The sequence below is a fragment of the Penaeus monodon genome, chromosome 6 (assembly GCF_015228065.2).
Source record: "Penaeus monodon isolate SGIC_2016 chromosome 6, NSTDA_Pmon_1, whole genome shotgun sequence".
Taxonomy (NCBI): Eukaryota; Metazoa; Arthropoda; class Malacostraca; order Decapoda; family Penaeidae; genus Penaeus; species Penaeus monodon.
The window spans coordinates 1,884,728-1,902,227 of NC_051391.1; the positions used below are offsets into that span (position 1 = coordinate 1,884,728).

Consider the following 17,500-nt stretch of genomic DNA (forward strand, 5'->3'; position numbering starts at 1 on the left):
ATAAATATTTTGAAATATATATATTATAATATATAATAATTTTAATTATATATTTTTATTATTATTATATGTATATTATATTATATATGTATATTATTATAATTATATTATATATATATGTTTTAAAATTTATGTTATTATTTATATATTTTTAATAGAATTATATTATATAGTAAAATTATATATATTTAAATATATGTATTTTATATTTTTATTTTATGTAAATATATTTATTTTGTTTTATATATATATATTTTTATAGTCTATATATAAAATTGTAAAATATATGATTATTTTTTATATATATGTATATATGTATATAATATATGAAATATTTTTGTATATTTTAAAATATATGTTTTAATATGTATATATTTTTGTTATATGTTTTATAATATTATTATATGTAATATATATAAATATTTTGTATTATTTTTGTATATATAATTTTTTAAAATTTAATATTTAAAAATTTAAAATTTATTATATATGTATAAATTATAATATATTATATAGATATATTATTATTTTATATAGGTATATATATAATGTATATATGTATATATATATGTATATTTTTTATATGTTTTGTAAAAATGTATATATGTATATGTATATATTATAGGTATATAATATAGGGATATATATATATATTATATATGTATTTTAATATATTATATAGTATTATTTTATATATATATGTATATAGTTATATATATATATGTATATTTTGTATTATATTTATAATAAAATATATGTATATATATATATATATTATATTATATATATATATATGTATAAATGTATATTTAATATATGATATATGTTAAAATTTATATATTTATTTTATGATCTATATAATATTTTGTATATATGTATTTTATTTTTTTTGGGGAAATATATTTTATATATATAATTTTATAATGTTTTAATATATAATGAATAGGGGGTTATATATAATATATATATATTTTATATATGTAATTATGTAATATTTATTGATATATATGTATAAATATAGGTATAATAGGGTTATAGATGGGGTATAATGTAATATATTTTTGTATATAATGTAATATATTTTATATTAGGATATTTTTTATATATATATATATATGTAAAATATATATGTTTTTAAATGTATAATATATAATGTATATATATATATATATGTATATATATGTATATATTATATTGTATTTTATATATAATAATATATTTAAAATATGATTATAAAATTTATATAAAACAATAATATATACAAATATAAAAAAAAGAAAAAAAAAATACACAAATATATAAAAACCCCACAATAATCCCAAAATATTTTACCCCACAAAATATAACACACAAAAATTTACATATATATATACAATAATATATACAATATATATATGTGTGTATATATAGTGTGTATAAAATTGGGGTTTTATATATATGTGTGTATTATGGTGTTTTTATATATGTTTTGTATATATATGTGTGAAATATATATGGGGGATATATATTTGTGTATATATAGGGGGTGTATATATGTGTGTAATATATATATATATATTTATAATAAAATTATAAAATTATATATTTTAATATAAAATTTTATATATATATATATATATTATTATAATAAAACAAAGGTAGGTAGATTTTCAGGTTTTTTTAAAAAGGGAAAATACATGAACCATTTTATTTTTCATTTTTTTAAAAAGTTTGTTATATAGGTATCCATATATGTGTTTATGTTACAAAACTTAGTTCTACAAACATATGGGGCCTGGAAAAAGGGACAAAGGTGTAGGTAATTATTTCCCCAAAAAGGGTTTTGGGAAAATTTTAAGTCTTCATCCTCATTCTAAAATAAAAGAAAAAAAAACAAATAAAAAAAACATTAGAAAAATACAGGGGGTGCACAAGTTTTTCCATTTGATTTGCTACCCTGGCCGCGGAAAAAGTATTTTGAGGGAAATTTCCCCCCCAAAAAACAGGACAACAGTTAAAGGTTTAGTGCCAAGTTCAAAAGCAACTTTGGGGATATTTAATATTATGAACATATGTACATGTATATATATATTTTTTTTTTATGTTTTACAAGACATAGTTACACATAACAGTATAGTAAGACAAAATTTGCATTTTTCTGGTGGTCCCTTAAGTTCTGGTATGGTGGTTATAAAAAATAGGAAAAACCCAGTCAAAAAAATCTCGACTTGAGTTGACATCCTGCAAATTTTCCAAAATCCTGTGAAGAACAGGAAAAGGGAAAAAAATAAAGGTGAAAAATTCACTCAGGCAACCCCTCATTCACCAGTAACTCCCTTCCCCTTCAGCCCTGTTGTTGCAAGATTAGGGAAGTCATATTTACCTCTTCTGGCTTCATCAATTTGTTTTGTGTTCTTAATCTTCTTAGGAGTGTACGTTCTCATTTTGTAGATTCATAGATTTTTTTCTTTCTTTTTCCTTTATGTTAAGTATACTTTCATGTGAATCCTTTGTGTTTTAGGACATGCAAGTAAATAAATAGTGTTTGAACATACTTCTTTAGGAAAAAGACATTCTTGTCTATAAAAACCCTTTTTTGTTCTTTGTGAAATCCAGATTTGAAAAACTGAAATAAACCCCAAAGGGCGTGGGTTTTTTTGTACTGTTTCCCTTTAGATTTCTCTTGAGTTTTGTTACATGCAGATAGCTCCACATGCGTTCAGCCACCCAAGGAGTCAAAAAGTTGGCCTTAGTGACCACGCCTGATTTCCCCAATTTCCCTTTAATTTGTAAAAAAAGGGGTTTCCCCCAAAACCATTTATTTAAAAATTTCTTTACGATATTATGATTAGAAATTGTTATGAAATATTAATAACATCAAAGACAATAAAATAACAGGTGACATAGGTAAGACTAATAGCTGACTCCTTGGTGACTAAGCACTTTTGGAGCCATCTAAGTGTACAGGCAATACATGGGAACTTTCATTTTCCGTGGGCCTGGCATTGGGGAGTCTTCCCCCCATGCTTAAAATTTTGGGTTAAAAGGGGAATTTAAAGTTTTAGAAACTCTGTAAAACTTGTTTCTTTAGGAGCAGTTAGAATCCTGGTAGACTTAATGTTATGTTATTTAGTAATATTTTGTTGTCAGAGATTCCAGTGAGAATAGATATTACATGGTTTTTTGATTAAAAAGGAAAAGTTATTAATAATTTTACAGCTTTTTTGCTTGGGAAAAATCCTATAAATTTAGTTCTAAAGGAGGGTTTTTCTGGAAAATTTAAAAGTGCATCCCAAATTTTTTTGGAGATTAATATTTAAAAAAGGCCAAAAAAAATCTTCCTTTCACAATTAAACCTATTTTTTGGGTTTTTGGGGAAAATTTAGATTTTTACAAATTTTGGATTTAATAAAGGTTTTTAAGCAGGAAAGTCATGGTTAATTTGTTTGTTTAAAGGGGCGTTTCCCCGATTAAAATTGTTTGAGGACAAAATCGTTACCATATCACGGAGGGAACGGAGACGTCATAAGCGGTATTTGAAACATGGAAGGGGAAATTTGGGAACCCAAACTGGGACCAGTCAGGGTTCCTTTTCGGGAAACTGTCACAGGGCATAGACCCGGGGAAAAATGTTCGAAAGATGAGTCCGAAAGGGGATGTCCGTTTGGGAACTCAGCCATTTTTAAAATAGGGGTGTTCCGGGCGCTTTGGAAAAACAGACAGGTCCCGGGAAACCACTTTGGGGCTCATTCTGACGTTATCAGCGAAACCTTTTTCGCTTTCCACTTCCTAGTTGGTAACGATTTTGTCCGTCGAACATAGTTCGAGCGTGTAAATGCACCTTTAGTTAAGATAGATAGTCTGAGGTTAATTATATGCACAATGGACCCTTCCACAACCCAAATTGGCTCTAGTGCGTTGTAGCTTGTGCGTAGTAATGCTTTTACCAATTTTAAGAAGGAACATTTATGGTAAGGTGGGACTTTGTTTTAAAAATATTTTAGTTTTTTGAGTTCCTTTTTTAAAAAGCCATAAAACAGGTTTTCTGTAGGGGTGACAATCCAAGGGAATTTAGGATCAAAAAATTAATAGTGAATGGGTAAGATGAAAAAGGGGGTTTCCTTTTGCAAAAATGCCAAACATTTTATTTTTTAGTGAATCAATTAATTAGTTGTTAGGAGATATTGGTCTCCAAATTTGGGATAGCTACTTTTTGTACATGAAAATTTCCAGAAACAGTATGTGATAGATTTATAATTAGACGCATAAAGTTTCGATTAAAATGGGGGGGGGGGGGGGGGTGCATTACAGCTTAATAACAATTAAAATTTTAAAATGATATTTTGGGTTTTAGTTTCCAGGTATCTATATGATAATTTCTTCATTTTTCCGTCCCAGTTGGGAAAACACCAATGTTCGAGGGGCAGCACAAAACTTTGGGGGCACGGGAAAAATAAGGGGAAGGAAAGGAAAGGGGAAACAAGATTGTATCAAGTTATTTTTTGCAAAAGAAACATACAAGAGAAAATTATGTATAAATTCTTATGGTTTTTTTCTTTTTCTTTTATAAAAGATTTGGGTTATATTTTAAATCATGGATACTTGAGTTTTTGTAAATTTTATGCATACAAAGTAGGGTTTTACTAAAATTAAATAGGGTTAACCTTTTAAGGATAGAAAAAAAAATAATAATTTTTATAAAAGGGAAACAGTGTTCATTGCAAAAAAAATGTAGAAAAGCTAAGGGAAAGAGAATGAGTGAGTGCAAGAGGGTGCAAATTTACTGGCTTCCGTCATATGTTTTTCCGAAATGTATGCATTTGGTGACAAAATAACCCTAAAATCATAGCCCGAAATCCTTGCACTGTGGGAAAATATTTTTCTCATTCATACATTTTTACATTTTTTTTTCAGGTACTTTTTTTCTTGAAAGAAAAAATTTTTTGACTATTAATTTTTCTTTAATATTTAAAACGATATATAAATGTTTGGGATTAAAATGACATTAATAGTCTAGTAATAGGTTGTTTGGTTTGTAATGAAAAAGACTGTAGACATTTTAAGTGTTTTTTCAGTTTTTCCCAGGGTTGTTACATATAAACTCTTCCAAAAATCAAACTTTAATTTAAAAAATTAAAAAACAAAATATGGGAAATAGAGGGGGGGTCTATCACCCTTTTTTAAAATTTTGTAAGATTAAAAAATGTACCACAAAATTGAGAACCCGGTAATTTGAAATTTTAAAAACCAACATAAAAAATTCAAAAAATTTTTTGCTGGTCAGAAAAGAAAGAAGAAAAAAAATTTAAAAAATTCACTAATCTTATGCAAGTGAGAGTGAGCAGCAATTTAAAAAATACTTTAAGGGAAAAAGAGGAGCAGTAAAAAAATATTATCATAAAATTGACCCGTTTTTCAAAAAACCGGAGATTCGAGGAGCCCAAAGGGGAAAGGGGTTTTTATGAAAGGGTTTTTTAATTCTAAAAATGAAACCTGGTTTCTTGTGGTTTTAAAACAACCCTTTTTAAAATATCTTGTCCTTGTGATAAAAAAAAAGTATGGGAAAAAAAAATTTATTTAAATTTTAGCAAAAATCTTTTACAAGAGATGGGGAAACAGGCATACAATGGACAAAATAGTGTTTTTTTCCTAATATAAATGTTAAGTTATTTTAAAAAAAATTTTTCAAAATTGCCCTCATTTAAATTAATTTCATTGTTAGAAATTCTAAAAATTAAATTCAAACTCTGAGGTGTAAAATAAAACATAAAATTTTATCTCTAGGAAACATTAAGTATGGCATTTAGTTACATAAAATGCAAAATCCCAAATCAGACTTTTTGGGGGGAGAGGTCCCAAAATATACAGCAATATTTTTATGAGGACAAAATTAACTATCAACAATTTTTTATACTCCCATACCCCCGTTTTTCTATCTGTTTCATAAAAAAACAGCTGGTGATCTGCCAAAATTTTTAAAACCCTTTCTTAGTTTCCCAAAAAACAAATAAGAGGGGGTTTAAAATTTAAACCAGTGATTTTTTCAATACTATAAAAAACTAGGGTTACCACTGGAGGGTCGGAAAAAAAATTTAAAAAGGGATTTGGAATAAAAGCGTGAGCCAGGCAAGAATGGGGGCCCCAAATTGGAAACCCAGGGAAAGGTCCAGAGGAGCCCGCCCCAAAACAGATGCAGTATTTGAGGGGGTTGCTGCTTTCCTTCCCAAAGTGAAAAGGGTTTAAAAAATTTAATTAGTCTACAAGGGCAAGGGAAAAAAATAAATGTGGTTTGCTCACCTAAAAAATTTGGGAATTTGGTTTACCCACTCATAAAAAAAAAACAAGGTCTGCCTTCTCCCAGAGATAATATCAAAAATTTTAACAACAAAGGGAAGGTGAAAAAATAACCCTGGTAAAAGTCTTGAGGTAAGGTCATTTTTAACCCTAATACATTCTTTAACCATTGGATCCAGTTTTGGCGCAGTAATCATAGCCAAAAAAATTTTGGGGATTTGACTTACATGATCAGCCACCCCTGCTGGTGGTGTTATAGGCCAGGTAAAAACGAAAAAAATGGCATTTACAAGACTATCCCCTATTTGCCCTTTGTTTTGTTACTCTTTTTAACGCCAAACATTTTAGCTTTTTGGCCCATTTTTTAAATTCCATATATGCCAATTTTATTTTCATTAAAAAAAATGGTAAAGGGAAAATGGCCCCTAACCCTTAAAAGAAGACCCCGATGGGAATATTTTTTTTTTTTTTTTTTTCTTTTCTTTTCCCTTTAAAAGACACCAAAAAATCCTCTCTAGGTAGTCTACAACTCAATGCAGGAAAAAAAAAATTATTTTAAAACTATTTTTACTGTCATGATTTTTTTTTTTAGTAATATTCAATTAATGTCAAGAACCTGCCCTCACTGCCACAGCACCAGGGAAAACAAAAGCTGAGCAGGAAATGGAGCCAGCACCTTTCAGGGCACCAATCACAGACATTTTATTCCACAATCATACCTCGAGGAGAATAATCAAAAAACGCCAAAAGAGTAAAATAAACCCCCAACAGATTTATGCACTTTTGGGGAAGTCTTTTTTTCACCATGGCCTTCAGCCGGGAAAAAAGCGGTCAGTCACACAAAAATACAGCCAGATTTTTTCCCTGAGGGATGTTCAGGTACATGCCCCCAAAACCCCATTTTTTTAAACCTGATGGCACATAAACCCCGATCCAAGGGGTTAATTTAAATTTTTAAATTTTAAATTTAATTTATTAAATATGCCCCTGATAAAAAAAAACCCATTAACATCAGTGACATTTTGGTAGCTAAAATCTTTAAATTTGACTTAAAAAAAAAAAAAAAAAAAAAAATAAAGGCATGAAAAGCCAAAAATTAACCAAAACCTGAAGACAAACAAGGAAGGGTGGGGGGGGGTTGGTGGGCCCCCCGGAAGTGCGGAAGAAGGGGGATTATTTCACGCCCAAAACGTCCTCAATTCACTCTTGCCACAATGGAAATCAAAGTCCTGCTTTATTTAAGAAATTGAATGGATAATTTATTAAATTTGGTAAAATGAATTTCTTAAAAACAAAAAATATTAATTTTTAAAGTTTCATGGTTTTAATATTAAAATTGTGGGGCTAATGTTACAAATTAAGAAAATCAACTTTTTCAGTTTTTTCTTCCCCCTCATTTCTTTGTAATCAAAAAGTGGTTTCACCAAAAAAAAAAACCAAGCAAACCAATGGTATTTACCTTTAAAAGGGTCAGCAACCCCTTCCCCGATACCTGCAAATTTTGAGCCCCCCCCCCCCCCTTTTCCAGACAGCCTTGCCGAGCCATTTTCAATTATGGGACTAATGCCTCACCCCAAAGCAAGGACAAGTGACCCGTCAGTGTTGCCCAAATTTTCATGGGGATATGGATTTACTGAAATTTCAAAAAATTAAAAGTTTTATCAGAAAATTAAAAATTATCCTTTTACACTTTCATTGTATATTTAAGTTTATGTTCTTTGTTTTTAAACTCTTTATATTTGGGAAAAACCTCATTTACGCCAAATTTTTTTAAAATGGACAAGCCCTCTGCCCTGGCCATTCTTCCCTTTTGCATCAGTGTTTCCAACTCTTACTCTCACCCGGCCCCGAGAGGTAATTATCCCCAAACTGCAACATAGAAATCTGAACCCACACTGTTGCGTACCCTTTCCATAGAGCCAAAAACCTGGAAGCAATTTTTTAAACAATTTTCCCCTATACTTGAGCAAAAAAAATTACAGCAGTACACAGAAAACCCCCAACTAAAAAAAGCTTGAAACTGGATAATTATTCAGGCCCTTTTCTCAATATCCTCACCAAAAAAGAAAAACCCCTGGGGCACCCAAGATAAATAATATATAATGGCAATTTTCCTTTAAAATTTGGGGGCTGCAGCTTTTTCAAGGATTTTTTGAAAAAAGCCACAGTGCTGAAACCCCCCTTATCTCGGTTTCATGCCAGCCATCACACCGCCAAACCTATGTCAGCCCAAAAAAGTGTCATTTGGTCACACCCTGCCCACCCAAAATCAGAGTCCCGTTCAAGGCCCAGCACCTTCATAAAATCAGGTAGATTTTGCGACCCCGGGGACGTGGCACACCTGCCCAAAGAAGGCAACCTTGTGTTAAAAACTTTCAACCCCCCTTGGTATTGCATATTTTCTGGTATTGGGGTTTTTTAATAACCCTTTTGTGGCAATATCCCTTGGGTTTCTACCCAAAAATCTGGTACTAAAAAAATGTAGTAGAGGAACTGCCCCTCATATCACAGAGAATTTACAAAACCTCAAACTGCAAAAAAAACCCCCAAAACAAAACAAAATTAAACGGGAAAAAAAAATATATTTTCTTTTAGACCCGGGGACACCTGTTGACGCAGAAAAAAAGAGGATACTCCTTTACAAGTTTAGCATCATCAGAAAAAAACATGAACTTCCCCCTTTGTACCCAAAAAAACTTTCCGCACATACTCCTCACACGTGGGGGGGGGCCATGCTTGTACTTGCAAATGCTTCAAACAAGAATTGGTAGCGTGTGCTTGTGGTAGTAAGTTTTATGTAAGGGGGACTGTTAAAGTATTGTAGTTTAGCCAGTTCCTTTAAACAGTCATAATCAGTTTGCTGTAGGTGTGACACATCCAAGGGAATTTAGTATCAAAAGTTAATAGTGAATGGGTAAGATGAACAGGGATTCCTATGCAAGATGCCATCATTTTATTTTTTAGTGAATCAATTAATTAGTCTGTTAGGAGATATTGGTCTCCAAATTAGGCATAGCTACTATTTTGTACATGAAAATATTTCCAGACACAGTATGTGATATGATTTATAATTAGACTGCATAAAGTTTTCGATAAAACTGGGGGGGGGGGTGCATTACAGCTTAATAACAATTATTGTAATATGATATTTTGCTTCAGCTTTCCAGGTATCTATATGATAATTTGCTTCATTTTTCCAGATCCTAGTTGGAAGCACCAATGTTCGAGTGGGCAGCACAATCTTTGGAGCACGAAATTATAAGAAGTAATAGTGAATAGGAAAGCAAGATTGTATCAAGTTATTTATGCAAATAGATCATACAAGAGAGAATTATGTATAAATTCTTTACTGGTTTTTGTCTTTTTCTGTATAAATGATGTTGGCTTATACTTTAAATCATGGATACTTGAGTTTTTGTAAGTTTTGATGCATCACAAAGTATGGTTGTACTATATTAAATAGGGTTACCTTATAATGTATAGAAAAATATATATAATTTATATCAAGGCGAACAGTGTTCATTGCAACAAATGTAGAAAAGCTAAGAATGAGAATGAGTGAGTGCAAGAGATGCAATTGACTGGCTTCCGTCATATGTTTGTCAGAAATGTATGCATTTGCTGACAAGATAATCATAAAATCATAGCCTGTAACATCTCTTGCACTGTGAAGATATTCTCTCTCATTCATACATTTTCTACATTTATGTCAGGTACTTTTCTCTTGAAAGAAAAATTTTTAGACTATTAATTTTTCTTTAATATTTAAACGATATATAAATGTTGGCATTAACTGACATCTAGATATTCTAGTAATAGTGTATGTTGGTTGTAATGAAATAATGACTGTAGACATTTTAAGTGTTTGTTCAGTTTTGCCCAGATTGTTACATATAATACTCTTTCATATCAAACTTAATGAAAATAGGTCTAAAAACAAAATATGGGAAAATATCGAGGGTGGTCTATCACCTTTTAAAACTTTTGTAAGATTAAAACTGTACCACAAAATTTAGATACCTAGGTAATTTGCATTTAAATATCCAATCATAATAATTAAAAATAGTTATTTGTCTGGTCAGAAAAGAAAGAAGAAAAAGATTGAAGTAATATCACTAATCTTACTGCAAGTGAGAGTAAGCAGCAATGAAAATAACTACTTTAAGGCACAATGAGGATGTCATGTAACTCATATTTATTCATAAACTTGACCACGTTCTCAACACCGAGATTCCGAAGGAGATCAAGGTGCTAAAGTGGGTTTTTATGAAAGGTTATTTATTTCTAATAAATGAAACCCTGGTATTCTTGTGGTTTAATACACACTTTATATATATCTTGTCCTTGTGATAAAAAAAAATGTATGAAACAAATATTTATTTAAATGTAGCAGTCTTTTACAAGAGATGGTGATCAGGCATACAATGGACAAAGATAGTGTTTTTGCCCTAATATAAATGTTAAGTTAGAGAAAGATCATTTTAAAAATATCTTCAAATATGCATCATTTAAATTAATTTCATTTGTTAGAAATTCATATAAAATTAAATTACAATCTCTGAGGTGCTAAATATTAAGCTATAACATTTTATCTCTAGGATCATTAAGTACTGGCATTGATAGTTACATAACCGCAAATATCCAAGTCAGACTTTGTGGGGTAGAGGTCCAAGATATCACAGCAATATTTACTCATGAGGACATAAATTAACTATCAACAATTTGTTATACTCCCATACCCTTGTTTTTCATCATCTGTTACATCAAATACAGCTGCGTGATCTCGCCAATTTTAAACCATTGCTTAGTTTCCCAATAACAAATAAGAGGTTAAGAGTTAATCCAGTGATATTTCAATACTATAACTCCTATGCTTACCACTGGATGATCGGAAAAATTAAAAGGCATTAGGAATAAAAGCGTGAGCCATGGCAAGAATGGGGGCCCCAGTTGGAATCCCAGGGAAAGGTCCAGAGGAGCCTGCAATATCCAGATGCGAGTATTTGAGGGGCTTGCTGCTTTCCTTCCCATGCTGAAAGTGTAAATTCTTTAATTAGTCTACAATGACAAGGAAAAAGATAAATGTGTATCTTGCTAGCCTACATGAATTAGGCAATAGCTCACCCACCTCATAAAAATAAACAAGGTCTGCCTTCTCACCATTTGATAATATCAAAATGTTTCAACAACACAGAGGAAGGTGAAACCTAAGCCATGTGTAAATGTCTTGAGGTAAGGTCATTTTCAACCATAATACTATTCTATTTAACTCATTGGATCCAGTTGTGTCGCAGTAATCATATCGCCAAAAATTTGGGCATTAGACTTACATGATCAGCCACTCTGCTGGCTGGCTGCTTATAGGCCAGGTACACACGAACATGCGTGTGCAGTGACAAGACTATGCCTCCTATTTGCTTAGTTAGTTACTCTTTTTATACGCAAGCATTTTTAGCTTTTTGGCCATTTTCCAATATCCATATATGCCATTTGATTTGCATTACCCAGATGGTAAATGGAAAATGGCCTACTGTTAAAAGAAGAAGACCCAGATGGTAATAGTTTTTTTTTTTTCTTTTCTTTTCTTTTCTTTCACAGACACCAATCATCTCTCTAGGTAGTCTACAACTCAATGCAGGAAAAATAAAATTATGTAACACTATGTTACTGTCATGATTTTTATTTTTATGTAATATTCAATTTACTGTCAAAGAACCTGCATCACTGCTCACAGCACCAGGAATACAATGCTGAGCATGGAAATGGAGCCAGCACTCTTTCAGTCACCAATGACAGACATTTCATTCCACACTCATACCTCGAGGAGAATAATGCAAAATCGCCAAATGAGTAAAATAAACCTCCCAACAGATTTATGCACTTGTGGCAAGTCTTTTCCATCACCATGGCCTTCAGCCGCAACAGCAGGTTCATGTCACACAACCTACAGCCAGATTTTCCCGTGACGGTATGTTCAGGTCACATGCCCCTAAACCCGGATTTTTTCATAACATGATGGTCACATCACCCAGATCCAACGGGTTAATAACTTTTATATTTAACTTTACTTTCATTAAATATGCACTGATAAAAAATCCTATTAATTCATCAGTGACATTTTGGTAGCTAATCATCTTAAGTAGACTTAAAAAAAAAAAAAAAAAAAGTAATAAAGCTGCATGAAAAGACAAACCTTATCCAATCCTGAAGACATAACAAGGAAGGCTGAGGGGGTCTGGTGGCCCCGTGGAGTGCGTGAAGAAGGGGCATTATTACACTGCAAGACGTCCTCATATTCACTCTTGCCACAATGGAAATCAAAGTCTTCTCGCCTCATTGAAGAAATCTGAATGGATAATTTATTAAATTTGGTATTAAATGATATACTACATACAAAAAATATTAATTTTTACAAGTTTCATGGTTAACTATTAAAGTTGTGGACTAATGTTACAAATTAAGAAAATCAACTTTACAGTCTTCTTCCCTCTCATTTCTTTGTAATCAAAGACGTGGTTTCACAAAATAATAACCAAGCAAACCAATGGTATTTACCTCAAATGGGTCAGCAACCTCTTCCCCAGATACCTGCAACTTCTGAGACATACCAGCCAGCCTTGCCGAGCCATTATCAATTATGGCACTATATGCCTCACCATATGCAAGGACACAGTGACCCGTCAGTGTTGCAATCGTCATGAGATATGGATTTACCTGAAATTTTCAAAAATTAAAATTTGTCCTCATGAAAATATAATTATCCTTTTACACTTTCATTAGTATATTTAATGCTCATGTTCTTTGTCTAAACTCTTGATATAGAAATACCTCATTGACTGCCATTTCCTTCATATGGCACAAGACATCTGCCATGGCCATTCTTCCTTCTGCATCAGTGTTTCCAACTCTTACTCTCACCCCGGCACGAGAGGTAATTATCTCATCTGCAACATAGCACTCTGAACCCACACTGTTGCGTACCATTGCCATAGAGCCAATAACCTGGAAGCAATTTCTTAAATTATATCCATATACTTGAGCAAAAAAGTTACAGCAGTACACAGAACTCCACAACTAAACTGAAGCTTGAAACATGTATAATTATTCAGCATTATCTCAATATCCTCACAAAAGAGAAAAACACTGGTGCACCCATAGATAAATATATATATAATGGCAATTACCTTAATATTGGCAGGCTGCAGCTTTGCAAGGATTTGCATGAAACCAGCCACAGCTGCTGACCCACACTTATCTCTGTGCATGCCAGCCATCACACCGCCAGCCTTGATGTCAGCTCCACCAGTGTCATAGGTCACACCCTTGCCCACCAACATCAGAGTCTGTTCAATTGGCCCAGCACCTTCATAAGTCAGGTAGATTATGCGACCCTGGTGACGTGGCACACCTGCAATGAAGGCAACCTTGTGTTAAAAGCTGCACCCTCTATGAGTATTGCATATTTACTGGTATTGGTTATTACTAACCCTTTTGTGGCAATATCATTGTTTACTACCAATACTACTGGTACTAAAAACATGTAGCTAGAGGAACTGCCCCTCATATCACTAGAGAATTTACAAACTACCTCAAACTGCAACAAACACACAAAAAAATCACAAATTACACTGTAAAAAAATATATATTGCTTCAGACCTTTGGCACACCTGTTGACAGCAGAAAACAGAGGATACTCCTTGACAAGTTTAGCATCATCAGAAACTACATTGACTTTCACCTTTGTACCCTCAAACACTTTCCGCACATACTCCTCCACACGTGGGGGAGCCATGCGCTCTGGGTCAGAACCTCCAACATCACGAGCAACAGACCTGTAAAAAATGACTAGATATGTGAAAAGTAAATAAAAAGGGGGGAGGGGGGATTCTATAAGTAATATATCTATTAGTTATAAAAAAAATTGTTCCTTTATAGAAGATAAGTAATCATACAACTAATACACAAAGAAGGCCGAGATTGACAGATAATAAATCAAACTGAATATTTTTTAAAACAAACAAATAACCTGCATACAGGCCATACACAGATACAAAAAAAATTATGTAGCTTAACTCACTTCCCTATTTTTTATTCTACTAGCTTTAGAGACACTAACCTGCCACTCTCCAACGCAAGAGCCAGCTGAACAATCTTGTCGTTCCCAAGAAATCCAAGACTCTGAACCTTTGTGATTTTCTCTGGTACATCTTCTCGAATCTTAAAACACAGAATTTGAATTTAGTTTTTGCACCATCACTATATACAACAAACTGGGAAAATAGGAAAAGAAGTCAAAAGGCAAACTCAAAAAACTGAACAAATTATGTTCCAATATTACACAAGTTCAATAACTGAATCTTTCGCTTGCAAGATAAAAAAAACCCGACTAGATAAAAACGAACGAGTCCTGGTTGTGTTACCTTACCTCAAGCGGTACATAAAGGGCGTGAAGTGCACCAAGCAAGGTCACAAGATCGGCATGCTTGAAGCTTTGATCAGGGGCTCGGATGAGGAGTGGACGCATGATCCCAACTTTGATTGCTCTGTTTAGAGAAGATGTGTTGAGGAATTAACAACATCTTATAAAGCAAGATTTCAAAATACAGGATTATATACATGCAAGGACAGGAAGAGGAACATGTATACACATTTAATATTTTGGATTATCTTTTGACATGAATTTGTTCAAATATATTTTCGAACAATGGTAAAATAGAGATACACTTTAATTATCTAATGGCAAAACAAAGATATCCAGAAAACTAATATTCTAATTCGAACATGTTAGAAATCACCTTGATTTATCTACTGATAAATGATCATATCTCAAGATGCGTACTCCATAATTAAGCCTCCTATCAGAAGCTTCTTAAATCTTTCTGACAAGCCAATATTCTCATGTGACTAGTATAGGTATACATACACTTTAAGATATTAAGGTATGCAATACACATACAGGGAAACATATTGATCTAAGAACTGTAGCATTTAAATTCCTGCCTCTGAATAACCTTGCTGCTTTTCACAAATTACAAACTGGCATACTTCTGAAACCAGCTGATATACAAAAAAAAATTATGTGCATGATAGTTGTGAATGCTGGATATAAATTATCATTAAGAGTAAAATCATTAATTATTCAAGCCATACAAATTAGAAATTATTCAAGCTTCCAGTAGCTTCACTTCTGATACCACTGAAAACTTAATAATTAGCCATAAAATTCAACAATCAAAGCAGGATTAGAGACAACAGTCAACAATAAACTTTTCATAAACCTTTACATCTAAGCCATGTACTTAACTGTCTATCTGAATTATAAAGTACATGCCACATTAATCACCAAAAATAAAAAAGTAACTATAAAACTATTATATCATAAGGATAGAAATCTAATGCTATAAAAAACAATAAAAGAATTCCATAAGAAAACAATTATTTAGACCTTACCTCTTGATGCCGGATGCCGCAGCATCTGCAAATCTACGGACATCATCATAATCACGGTTAAGAGGTCCAGTTGGTGCAAAGATTAAGCGGCCAGCTGGAAGGTTCACCTTTACACAAGCACCATCTTTCTCTACTGATGAATCTGTAAATTAAGTTTTATACAACATGGATGTCGGATACCACTGTATTCATAACATTCATTCTGTACACTTAGGAAATACAAGAAAAAAAATTATTGTTACTAATACATACCAAACTCTGCCTGAGATTTCAGTGCAGCTGCCAGGGGCTCAAAGCCTGATCCAAGTTTGCTTAGTGCATCTGTCACCAGAACTATGCCATCATAGTCTTCAGATGACAGGGATCTTTCAGCTTTGACTTCACAGGGGATTCTGTAACAGATCAATAAATTAAAACCAATTCAAATGAAAATTGTATGGGAGACACTTTGCTCAATTCCATAAAGCATTTAGGAGAGAATTTCCTGTCATACCTCTTGCTTGCCATACTGGTGTTTGTTATGTCACCTTCTCTACTGCTCTAACAAGACAGCAGAGAACCTGCACAGGACAACACCCTCCCACTTATCTGATGCTGAGTTGCCAACTAGTTTGATGAGGATTATAAATTTCCTGTTTCTTACTTATTTTACTCAAGTAATATACTATGCTTTTAATTACTTTATCTTTGCAAGACTGCATACATATTGCCAAGAAAGTTTTTTTGAAACATACAGTAATGTAGTCGAGTATCAATTTCCAAAACATAAAACATGTGGCATCCAATATGTTATCTATATACATATACATTTCATTTTTGACTCAAGCAAGCTTTCAATATCCAATCTGTTCAAAGGCAAGAACAGCCAAAACTCACTATACATCCTCTAAATTCTCCACACAGGCAGCAGAAAGATCAAACAACCAAATGGTAAGGATACTAGCTAATGACTAAAGACACGCGAGTGTCAAATTAATGCTGAAGTCATCATATTACATTACATGCAAACACCATAGTCCTACTATTTTTTCCAAGTTCAACTCAGAATCTCTGCTCTGATTTGTGACTTTTTTTTATCTCATGAATAAGATTCTCCACTTGTCACAGATAAGACAAGGTTAAAACACCAATGATAAGCATCAGCTGATACAATCTGTGGAAGATATAAGCATAACAACAAACACTTGTCATTAAGTCTGATCACTTCTCTCTATATTTCACCTTAAGATTTAGCCAGTTTAAAGGTTAGTGAACCAGGACCAATTCTTCCAGTTCTGGGCAAATCCAGACTGGAATCAGAAAACAGGCTAACATGATTAAACCAGTTTCTAAAAAAAAAGGAGTACTCTCCCTCTCCTACCTCCAAATCCCTCTTCCCCTCTCCCTCTGGATTCCCTCCCCCCCCTCCCTCCCTCCCTCCAAATCCCTCTTTCCCTTCCCCTGCCCATAACGCCCTCCCTGTGCCCATAACGCCCTCCCTGTGCCCATAACGCCCTCCCTGTGCCCATAACGCCCTCCCTGTGCCCATAACACCCTCCCTGTGCCCATAACACCCTCCCTGTGCCCATAACCCCTCCCTGTGCCCATAACACCCTCCCTGTGCCCATAACACCCTCCCTGTGCCCATAACACCCTCCCTGTGCCCATAACACCCTCCCTGTGCCCATAACACCCTCCCTGTGCCCATAACACCCTCCCTGTGCCCATAACACCCTCCCTGTGCCCATAACACCCTCCCTGTGCCCATAACACCCTCCCTGTGCCCATAACACCCTCC

The 17,500-nt window shown here is 33.0% G+C and overlaps 2 protein-coding genes across 4 annotated transcripts in view; one reads left to right on the forward strand and one right to left on the reverse strand.

The window, feature by feature from the left end:
• Positions 1 to 10,578, forward strand: part of LOC119574138 (pyridoxal phosphate homeostasis protein-like) — a 29,899-nt gene extending 19,321 nt beyond the window's left edge. For both annotated transcript variants that reach the window (XM_037921224.1, XM_037921222.1), the window contains exon 7: positions 9,474 to 10,578. In XM_037921224.1, the coding sequence (XP_037777152.1) occupies positions 9,474 to 9,542 (69 nt within the window). In that variant the 3' untranslated portion in view covers positions 9,543 to 10,578. The remainder of the gene's footprint in view (positions 1 to 9,473) is intronic.
• Positions 10,579 to 10,635: 57 nt separating this feature from the next.
• Positions 10,636 to 17,500, reverse strand: part of LOC119574137 (putative aminopeptidase W07G4.4) — a 9,069-nt gene continuing 2,204 nt past the window's right edge. The window contains exons 1-11 of one of the 2 annotated variants that reach the window (XM_037921220.1): positions 16,217 to 16,370; positions 15,976 to 16,115; positions 15,724 to 15,865; positions 14,699 to 14,816; positions 14,390 to 14,490; positions 13,930 to 14,105; positions 13,458 to 13,681; positions 13,102 to 13,275; positions 12,829 to 12,987; positions 12,467 to 12,619; positions 10,636 to 11,305 (exon numbers count right to left, since the gene is read on the reverse strand). In XM_037921220.1, coding sequence (XP_037777148.1) covers positions 11,171 to 11,305; positions 12,467 to 12,619; positions 12,829 to 12,987; positions 13,102 to 13,275; positions 13,458 to 13,681; positions 13,930 to 14,105; positions 14,390 to 14,490; positions 14,699 to 14,816; positions 15,724 to 15,865; positions 15,976 to 16,115; positions 16,217 to 16,230 — 1,536 coding nt within the window. In that variant the 5' untranslated portion in view covers positions 16,231 to 16,370 and the 3' untranslated portion in view covers positions 10,636 to 11,170. Of the gene's footprint in view, positions 11,306 to 12,466; positions 12,620 to 12,828; positions 12,988 to 13,101; positions 13,276 to 13,457; positions 13,682 to 13,929; positions 14,106 to 14,389; positions 14,491 to 14,698; positions 14,817 to 15,723; positions 15,866 to 15,975; positions 16,116 to 16,216; positions 16,371 to 17,500 lie in introns of those variants that run through there. The other variant, XM_037921221.1, reaches the window with a different exon arrangement.